An 11,188-nucleotide genomic window follows, 5' to 3' on the forward strand; every position below is an offset into this window, starting at 1 on the left:
GATACAGGTATACATACATATACTTACAAGGAGAACTCAGATCTAATTGTTGTCCAATTTTATAATGTTTAATTTAACCTAATGAACTTTTTTCATTTTCATCATACCCAAACACAGAGAAATCCAAGATGACGGCCATTTTTTTTCAGTTTTGACTAGGAGTTTATACTTATTAAGGTAATTTTCATACCCTTAGATATCAACTTTCATCATGGTCAGAGCAAAATGAGGTTAATAAAATAATGAACGTTTTACGTATTTATTAGGAATTACCTAATTTGTTTAATATTATCTTAAGAAAAAATACCTGTTTACCAAAAACACAGGATATATCACATTTTTTAGGGTTCCGTAGTCAACTAGGAACCCTTATAGTTTCGCCATGTCCGTCTGTCTGTCTGTCTGTCTGTCTGTCTGTCCGAGGCTTTGCTCCGTGGTCGTTAGTGCTAGAAAGCTGAAATTTGGCATGGATATATAAATCAATAAAGCCGACAAAGTCGTATAATAAAATCTAAAAATTTAATTTTTTTTAGGGTACCTCCCCTACAAGTAAAGTGGGGGTGATATTTTTTTTTCGCTTCAACCCTAGAGTGTGGGGTATCGTTGGAAAGGTCTTTCAAAACTAATAGGGGTTTTCAAGAAACATTTTTTGGTAAAGTGAATATATTCGGAGATAATCGCTCCGAAAGAAAAAAAAAAATGTGTCCCCCCCCTCTAAATTTTGAACCATAGGTCCAAAAAATATGAAAAAAATCGTGGAAGTAGAGCTTAAGAAAGTCATTAAATGAAAACTATAGCGGACATGATCAGTTTAGCTGTTTTTGAGTTATCGCAAAAAGTTTTCCCTTCATAGTAAAAAGACTTACTTTAATTAGGTACTGATTATGCAAATTTGCCTATTTGTTTAACTCGGGTGAAAGGTACCGTTTCATCCCTTGGTTAACTTAATTACTTTAAGCTCCAGTTTAGCTTATTGTGACGGAAGAGTAACTACGGAACCCTACACTGAGCGTGGCCCGACATGCTCTTGGCCGGTTATTTTAAATAGAAAGTGAAACAAGATGTTGACAGGAAACTATAGGTAGTATTTTTCAAACAGCTTGTGCATGGTGACGTTATCTCAATACACTTTATAACCTTAAATAACAAAATCTCGCAAGTTTGTATTGATATGACAGCTTTCAACATACCCACGCTGTTTATGAGAGGAATGGGAACTTATTTAAAACAATATTCACAACACACAGACATTTATTGATTGAATGCTATGAGTAGAAGCCCCCTTTTCCTCTTATCTGAAACAACATACATTGTTTATTAATACTGGCTTGCTATAGTTCGTTGTTTTTGCATTAGAAAAAAGGTAGACAATCTTGTCGTGTCTTTTATATTGAAAACGCTTTGTAAAAATAGTTTATATTACTTATGAAAGCAAACGAATGTAAGAGATCGTATAAGATTTATAATACCTATATTGTTACATGCTGTAACTTATTTTTCAAAAATGATTTTTATTAAAAAGACACGTCAAGATCGCTTATCTTCTTTATAATGCTAAAAAACGAACTATAAACATTGGGGGGAAAGGGGTCAATAAGTCCTAAAAACAAAAACACGTCACGCATTAATGGACGCCCCCAACCGGCAATGCCCGACTGACTAGAGTTAGTGCCTGACAGTGATTCACTAACTTTGGTTAGGGCTTGTGCACAAATCACGCGAGGGTCGATAGGGGGGGAGGTTAATATGGAATAATATGTGCCCCCCCCCCATATTATTATTGCAAAATAGCGAAAATTAACAAGATTTTCTTTATACAATACTATTTATCTTAATTGATGAGAATAAAAAAATATAATAAAAATACACGTGAGGTTATGTGGGGGCGGGGGGGTTAGCCAAGAACCTCACCAAATATCACCTATACACAAATACTAAAAAACATAGAAAACATCCATGACTTAGGAACTAATATCTGTGCTCATCACACAAATACATGCCCTTACCGGGATTCAAACCCAGGACTATCGGCTTCAAAGGCAGGGTCACTAGGTCACTACCTACTGGGCCAGACCGGTCGTAGTATAAGTGTATAGATCGTTTCATTCACGAAGACGCCTTGACTCGTATTGTCATCGTTTTAAGGGTTAGATTTGACAAATCTGCGCGTCATCGTGGATGACACGAACTAAAATTATATTATCAATGTATAGGCGAACATATTAGTAAATCCTGTAACTTTGCGGTTGATCTGGCGTACGAGAAGTTAAAATAGGACAGGCCGCGTAGCCAACGTGTCAATCATTAACGCTCCGTAGCGTATCGTAGTTATCTCTCTCTACCACTCTTCCTTATTAGTGTGACAGTGACAGTTGCGTTTCGTTCGCTACGGAACGGTTAACGATTGGCACGTTGTCTACGCGGGCAGGCCGGAAACGTTCATAGTAAAGTACCTATATTCAGTCCTATATAATAAAAAAACTGAAGACTAAATAACTAACTAATCTAACTATTGTCGACGTACGTACCTACATACAAACCATTTTCACCCGTCGCTCTCGCAAAGGGCTACTACTAGACTACCTACAGTAGTGAGGTGGAAGTTACTCACAAATACTATAAGAAAAAAGTTATACCATAAGAACATGGAGGTGATATATTATTGGCCGGTACTGTATGCTGCGCACTGTTCATCAGACCCTCGAGTGCCTTTCATGGAAGAAAATACCGAGCGCTGGCGAGCTTTATTACATCTCCAGCGAAACAATATAACGTCTATATAAATTGCGGCATTCCTGGAAAGGAAACGTAAGCTTAAAACCCAAAAATACTTACGGAGTGGGAGCAGCCATGGCAACGGATGTCAGCTTAGAGAGGATACTCCCAGCTGCCAGATTGCCATAATAAGCCTGCGCGGCGGCGGCGGTGCTGCCGGCGGTGATGCCCGTCGAGCTGATGCCCATCATAGAGGCCACCAGCCCCGCGCCCAGACCGCCGGTGCCGTAGATCACAGCACCACCTAGAGCGCCGACGACTATTGCCGAGAAGATGCCCATGCTGAAATCAGATGAGCGGAAGTTGTAACCCATATAGTTAGCATTGGTTAGATATTTATGCAAAACCGTTAAAAGTATGTATGAAAGATCAAAAATTTCTACCCGCAAAACTGTGATATAGTGACCTATATGTAAATATTTCGGTTTTCTTTCTTACTTAGATCTAAGTTTCAAATTTTGACGACCTGTTTATTTGTGTGATGAGCACGAATACTTGTTCCTGGGTCATGGGTGTTTCCTATGTATTTTAAGTATTTATATATTATATATATCGTTGTCTAAGGACCCACAACACAAGCCTTATTGGGCTTACTCTGGGACTTGGTCAATTTGTGTAGTAATGTCCTATAATATTTTATTTTTTATTTTATTTAAATAGGTCTGCTGAAAAATGTTTAAAAAAGTTAAAAACAGTTATTACATAAAAACGACGCGACGCCACTCACATCGGTTTAAGCACTACTAAACTTTATTTTATAAAATATTGGATAAGTTAATAAACAATATATTAATCAGATATTTGAATAAATTTGTCCTACTACGTACTATCACCCCGGCAATTTGGCTTTCGAAAAGGGAAAAGTACTGAAATGGCGGTATTAGAGTTAACAAATTATATTATGCATCACTTAGTAACAAGAAAACTTTAGGCATTTTTTGATATAGTTAATATTGTCGGAAATAATCGCTCCAAAAGAAAAAAAAATGTCTTCCTCTAACTTTTGAACAATGGGTCCTAAAAATGTCAAAACTATAGCCAACATGATCAGTCCAGTCGTTTTTGAGTTATTGCAAAAATATTCTCTTCTTAGTAAAAAGACGTATAAAGCGCTGCAAAGGTACTCCCTTATGCTTGTGATGTACATGATTAATAGGATACTTACTAATAGACCCCATTTGGTTTATTTTTACAGAATGGTAAATACGAAACTAAGTATAGACTGTACCCCTAGTGTAAATTTGATCGACATCATAACGTGACGAACGCGTTTGCGTTAAGTGTCATTTTGTATAGGATTTTGAGTTTCCAAAACGTCCCGCTTGGCGCGCTCTTTCTAAATCACATACAAAATGAGACTAAACGTAAACGCGTACGTCACGTTTCGAAATCGAATATAATTACACTAGGTGTACTGAACATGATTTTTTACTTTAATATTATCACACAAGTGTCAAACTTAAAAGAAAGATTCGACAACAACATTTTAAATGAATATTTTAGGAATAATAAATTTTGATTTTTTGTTAATAATCATAAACATCTAACCACTTCAAAAAGGTCTCCTTTATTCCAGAATGTACACAAACACATTATCCACAAGTGCCTTTGTAAGTAAAAGTCTGTTTAAACGACAATGCAAAAAGAAACTTAGTTTATAAATACCTACGTAATGGCGATAGCATAGTTGTGGCAAACTAAATACTTATTTTTAGATACGCCGGCGTATTTTTAATACTTACCTAAATTTCTTGGTAAAATACGGGCTTTAAATTATTTCTTAGTACTTAATAAACTTAATAAATGGTACGAGTATACTTGGTACTCACATAGTTCAGTACTTGGTACTCACATGATTAATCAGTAGTAACTATGAAGAAAAACTTAACAACCGCAAGACAAGAGATGCCTGAACTGAACTGTGGTTCTTAGAAAAAAATGGCGACTACATCCGCCCTCAGTGCTTTTTATAGCCTGTCTAGATTGTGTTGCCAGTATTTTGATAAAATCGATTGGCGCCACTGTGCACTCTTATGTTATGTATGTATCGCTGCAGTAAGTAGTTGATAAAAAGTACCCATCCTTTTCTATAGAACGGTAATAATGACCAAATGAAAGAATCGGTGTAACTCTCTTAGTTGTGTAAGTAATACTGCTAAATTTATTTGGTCACAATTTAGTTCCAAATTTTTCCACGAGTGGTTGGGGGATTCACCGCAAAATGTGCATATAAATTCCCCTAAAATGTCATTGGCAATAACGTTTATTGTATGAGGAATTTTAACTATATGTGATAAATTACGATGAAAATACAAAAATACATTAGTTTCACATTAATAAAAAAAGCTAAGTTTGCTATACATATGTATAAATCATATTACTTCGTCGTAAAATGTTTACCGGAAATAAGATCATCTAATGTTGGCGGTTGGCGGTATCGGTATTTTCATTTTATATATGTAAATAAATTATATCTATTTATATTTATAATTTGTAAACAGGGTTTACTAAACGTACATACTCATTCTAACACATAAAGCTAAGGGTGGTATTCCACTTTTCCAAGATCTTTGTCCAATGTGCATTGCGGCTCACATTTTTTTAAACAAAATGTGAGACGCAATTAGACACAAATAGATCTTGGACAAGTGGAATGCCACCCTAAGCCACATGATTGTTTCGTTAACGCCATCTCGGGGTAGTTATTTGAACTACAAAACAACATTGATTTAACTGCCATCTTACGGAATACTGGTTTATTAGTGAAACCTATGAATAGCGAGGTCTGAAAATATAGTGCTTGTAGCTCGCAAGGTGGTATGATCTTCAAATGTGGTATGTTAATATTATCCCTTTATTTATTTATTATTCATCTTGTAAGATAAGATAAAGAAATAATCACTTCTTAATTTGGAATTTGGGGTAAAATGTAACAATATATAAGGTACATCAGGCGGGCCGTGTGCTTGTTTGCCACCGACGTACGTATAGTATAAAAAAATATGTAAGGGGAGGGAGATCATGTTGGATTTTATTTATTTTCACAGCTTGTGGAGGACAAGGACGTGATTTAAATACAGAAATGATATTGATGAAATGTTCTACATCATTGAATTGTATTATTTTCCTAGGCGTCAAAGTAAGCTTGTGATGAGTGTTTATATTTAGAAAACATAATAAATTGACGTATGTATTTTTTTACGTGAAGGTGTAAGAACGGACGAGCCTATAACTTAGTCCCTATTGCTGATGTCACAGAGTTTATTATTGCGAACTAATTTTACCCATTATAATAAACATACCTACTTATACAGGGTATTTATTTAGTCACCGAAATAATTTGCGGGGTGAATATATAGGTCATACTGAGCAACTTTTACTATGGGCCCAACCCCGAAATCGCGAAAAGCCTAAATGTATGAAACAGACAATTTTTTTTAGACAAATTATGGAAATTATGGGATTATATAGTCTTACCGGATGGTTTTCCAGCAAGTCTTCAATTCTGGAACTAGTGCCAATTGACACAAAGTAATCTATCTCGCTGCTTGTGTTTTGCATACATTGTATATGAGTATCTTCGGAAAATGGAACATTCGCCTAGAAAAACAAAAATAGATTCACCCATGCATAGAATTATTTTTATTTTTGTATAGGTACCTACATTAGGAGTAAATACAGTAAAACCCACTCTCGAAAATTTTTAAGACCCACGTCATAATAGTACATTACGATACAAGTGCGAAAAATAGGAAATTCGAAACGAGTGGCGATAAATTAAAACACGACCGAAGGGAGTGTTTTAAATCGACACGAGTTGCGAATTACCTATTCGCACATGTATCGTACAACGTTTTACAGTACATATGGCCCTTTAAATGTTCGACACAGTAACGTAATATGCTACTTCTCGCACTAGTGCTATAAAGTAGCCCCATATGTACTGTAAAATGCGTTTCAAGCGGGAAAATGTCTTAACAGCACAAGAGTAAAAAGGCATATTACGCCAGAAATCGTATTAAACGTGATTGTATTATATGGGTTCTACTGTATATGAGTAATGTATAATTTCTTATTGTTCAATTCTCCTGTATAAAAAATACAAACTAAAATACCTTTTCTAAAACCTCTTTGAGCGTACAGCTTACTTTTGGCAGTGTAAATGTGATAAGTCTCTGTTCACCATTTTGTAGGAATATCAACATTTTTGCTGACTGGGGTTCCGACGACTGTTCTGACGGTCCACTTGGTGGCTCATTATTGTCTGTTGACCAAGTAAAATAATGTATTAAACAGAACTGTTCGTGTTTGTAAGTTAAAAACAATGTCTTAGCTGAATGATACAAAACGGCGAGTAAGTAACAAATATTCTTTATTGCACAAATAATAATATTAATAATACGTTTAATTTTAAAGGAAAATATAGTCGGCATTTTGCATCTACATGTAAAAGATGAATAAATTTCTGTCATGTAGACGCTTAAATATTAACATTAAGTTCATAAATTTAAAAAAATATGTGCAGAAGATTGAATTTTGTTAAAATAAGCCCCTCGCTCTCCTACTTAAGGTAGAGATAGAAATTATAGTTTCAGCTGATTTTTGAAAGTGGGAAGAGATTTAGCGAGATATTATTGCAACACGAATAGTTTTCTATTGATTACGGATGATTTATGATGTAAGATTAAAGATACATTGAGTGACCATCACGAGTTAAGACTAATGGCGTTACTCATAAACGCATTACAAGTCTGAAAGAGCTATGAATAATTTGTCTTATTTGTCATTTTGCCTTATGTATTTGTAAGAAAGGGATAAATATAATTTAACTAATTCAGGCTCGTAAAGTTTTATGAATAAGGGGGGTTATTTATATGTATAATACGTGCTATAGTTTCGGTTTTACCAAATTATTGTTCAATTTGGTTGTATTTGTAATAGTTTTGGTTGTGTTTGTAATAGTTGCAGCATTAACAGAAATAAGAAAGTAGGTAAGGTTAGGTTAATTCGAACATCCCTCCACATTACATCATCAGCTTAATTCACAAGTATTGATTTTTGGTTCTGATTTTTAGTTTAATATTTTTCGTAGTTCGTCTTGAATTTTTGTCATCGCAACTCCAATCTAAGAACATGCACCAATCAAACCCGAACTCATCACTGAAAAACGGCACCAAAATCGGACTCGTAGTTGTGATTTTGCACAAATAAATGTTTACTGCAGCGCCCCCTGGTGAGTTGTCACCGTAACACAATGGCAATATTGGTTTGCACAAACATCCTCTCACCCCATGCAAACGCATATACCGTCTCCGTTCCGTCGTGGGTAATAAAAAGGGGCTCATCAACCGGTGTAACCAGACTAGTGCTGGTTATTAACAAATCCATTTAGGGTTTAAACTGTGTAAGATATTTACTGAGCCTTACCATGCTGAGCCACTTGTTGAGATTGCACAAAAGGAACGCGTTGCACTGGCCGTTGCTGCTCTTTGCTACGCACCAGCGTTTGGCGGCCATTATCGCTCCTAGAGGACAATCAATAGGTACGTTAAAATCAGTATCTTATACGTTTAAGCGAGCAATTCGTGTAGGCATACACATTTCGGGGACCCGGAAACGGCTCTAATGATTTCGATGAAAATTGCTATTTGGGTGTCTTTGGGGGCATAATAAATCGATCTAGAGGTGGTCCGGGAAAACGCGCATTTTTGAATATTTATATGTTTTCAGAGCAAAGCTGGGTCTCCCGGATATTTTATAATAATTTCATTTTTAGCTCATTCCTTTTCATAGTGACATATACAAGTGACTGAAACTCATCGATGACTTTTTTTTATTAAAACTTACAATTTTTTAAATTAAAATACATGATATCCGCGATCCCGTTTCGTTTAATTCAGACCAGGTGATCCATATTCTTGTAAGTAAAAATAGAATAACATACACCCTATGTTAGTACTAACATAAAAAACACTTAAACTTTACAACTACATTAACATTAATCACTGCGAGCAGAAAGGATCAGGAGACAAAAAGGTGGGTTATTTAGCCCTGCCTATCACCACCTCTATCCAGTAGCTTGTGAGGAGGCAATGTGAAAACGCTCTAAGATTTCCCATACGAGAACGTTTAACGAAGACAGACGGTTTGGTTTGTGGTTTGGTGTAACTAATCCTAAATATCGGGAAAGGACATACCTAAGTAGGATAGTTTTTATCTCAAAAATCATCCTTAAGGAGGTGAAAAGGTGGAAGTAAATAATTTACTGTGGAAAGGGGATATTAATATAAGTCCTATGGGTGAATTAAATTTTAAAACACTGATTTCCAGCACCTAGACTCCCTCATTGATTGTTCAAAAACCATGATGTTTTTTTTTACTTTTTACAAAAAATTGTAATATTAATAAAAGCTTATTTAATTTGCCCTGTTAGTATGTATGGGATAAATTGACCCACTTCCCGGTTTCCGATGAAGCTGAAAATTTGCATACATGTGTAAGTTGGGTGACAATGCAATATTATGGTACCATCAAGCTGATCTGATGATGGAGACAGGAAGTAGCTATAGGAACTCTGTGATAAAACAACGCAACCTAATTGTATTTGGGGTTTTAAGAATTGTCTCGATGAGTATAGGGACCGTGCGCGTTGGAGGGTCTGCCATCTTGTGTCCTGAATCGGAACCATAAACGTGTACATTTACACGTCACGTGTTTTCTTGTGCATAGTAGGTTCTGCCATCTTGTAGGCTACATCGGAACAATAAACATCACATTTACGCCTCGCGCCAAAAATCTGACGGCTCCAGTGCTGCCTCCTATAGTTCATGCACGCTCCCTATTAGTTGTCTGTGGTAAAAAAAGTACAGTCAGCGATAAAAGCTTGTATCAAAAATAAAATTTTTGCCAAAAACTTATTTGTTTACATAGGCATTATTAGATCCATGAGTATTTTATTAACACATTAAAATTAACAACTTCATCAGATAAAAGTTATATTTTGTATGGGTGCGCAGCTTTTTCTGCAGTTTGATCCCATACAAAAATCAGGGACATGCTACTTTTGTATGGCAGCATGGCAGCAAATGTTCACCCCAATATTTACGCACACGAAATCTTGGACAGAAGCTAGTATTAAATGTTAAACAAATTTTACGGTTTAACTCACGTGTTTCTAGTGGCTCGCGTGACATGTTTCAACACTAACAGTAAAAACAGTAAAAAGGAGACCTATGTAGGCTCTCCTCTCCGAAACATGTCGCGCGAGTGACTAAAAACACGTGAATTAAGCCGTAAAATTAGTTTAATATTAATACACATTAGTATGTCTCAAGACAGTTTAAATTCGAGTATAAATGCTAGTTACCTAGGTTGTTGCAGTTGAGGCTGCGCCCCCGGCATGTGCATGGGCTGGTGGATCCGCTTGTACTCCGCCAAGGTTATCCTCTGCCCCGTCGACAGCGTCTGCAGCTGTCGCTCGTCGTCCGGTTCCGTGTCCATCAACACTTGGCGCTTGCGCGAATGCTGCTCGTACGACATCTGCTATTTAAGTAAATTTTTACTGTTAACCATTTATTAAACTACATTTACAATACAATAATATAAATTCGAATTTATTCTATTATCTTTACTTACCGACGACGTTTCGACACAGGTTTCACTGGTCATGGACGTTGCTAACTGATGTCCTAGCAAAATGTCAAAACTGAAATTTGTGTAACTACCCGACAAAAAATCTATGAAAAAGTTTGGGGTAGACATCATCATCAGTAAATCATATAAAGATAATTAAGTAAAATTCGCTATAGACCCGGTTATAAATGTAATTTAATATGTGTTATAAATGCGAAATTTTTAAACGTTACCCATTTATTAAGACTAAGTTTTAATACAATGAAATAATCGAAACATAATATCTTTAAAAACGTAATGAAATCTAACACAAAATATACATTTTCAAACAAATAACACTAAGGGAATTGTCATAAACTTTCTGAGAAAGCGGCCTCAAAATTTCATTCATTTTTGTTTGTCCGTATTGTTACGGTCATAGGAGATTGTATTGTAGACGTAACCAAATGAAACAAAAAATTATTATTATAAAAAACAAAAAAACCCGACTGCACGCTAAAAAGAGGAAAACAAGCCCCACAAGAATATTGTTATTGATGGTAAGTATCGCAGGCGGGGACCAACTTGATCGCCACCAACGAAAATACCTACCTACGTAATATTCTGCTAAAAGGTGAACTTAACAACCAAAATGACTATAAGTAACCCTAACCCTCTAGTAACCCTCTGTCGTTGTTTGTCGTTTGTCGGGTTTTTTTTTTTATAATATTTATTTATTTATTTAGAACTTTTTAGTTACCCCCAAAAAACATCCTATGACACTCCCGTGATCAAAACTAAT

The 11,188-nt window shown here is 35.7% G+C and overlaps 1 protein-coding gene across 1 annotated transcript; it reads right to left on the reverse strand.

The window, feature by feature from the left end:
- Positions 1 to 1,233: 1,233 nt before the first annotated feature.
- Positions 1,234 to 10,458, reverse strand: LOC133524340 (uncharacterized). Its single transcript, XM_061860310.1, has 7 exons — positions 10,411 to 10,458; positions 10,142 to 10,314; positions 8,203 to 8,300; positions 6,891 to 7,039; positions 6,253 to 6,375; positions 2,836 to 3,057; positions 1,234 to 1,295 (listed from the first exon to the last, which is right to left on the reverse strand). The coding sequence occupies exons 1-6, from the start codon at positions 10,441 to 10,443 to the stop codon at positions 2,869 to 2,871; spliced, it is 765 nt and encodes a 254-aa protein (XP_061716294.1). The 5' UTR covers positions 10,444 to 10,458; the 3' UTR covers positions 1,234 to 1,295; positions 2,836 to 2,868.
- Between the last annotated feature and the right edge of the window lie 730 nt (positions 10,459 to 11,188).

This window comes from Cydia pomonella, chromosome 13, assembly GCF_033807575.1.
Source record: "Cydia pomonella isolate Wapato2018A chromosome 13, ilCydPomo1, whole genome shotgun sequence".
NCBI classification, from domain to species: Eukaryota; Metazoa; Arthropoda; class Insecta; order Lepidoptera; family Tortricidae; genus Cydia; species Cydia pomonella.

What these genes read in the sequence shown, in the direction of transcription:
- LOC133524340 (XM_061860310.1), bottom strand. Translation starts at nt 10,443, where the DNA reads ATGACCAGTGAAACCTGTGTCGAAACGTCGTCG. An exon ending in CCTGTGTCGAAACGTCGTCG is followed by an intron (nt 10,315 to 10,410) that starts GTAAGTAAAGAT and finishes CTTAAATAGCAG; the next exon opens with ATGTCGTACGAGCAGCATTC. An exon ending in CCTCAACTGCAACAACCTAG is followed by an intron (nt 8,301 to 10,141) that starts GTAACTAGCATT and finishes ATTGTCCTCTAG; the next exon opens with GAGCGATAATGGCCGCCAAA.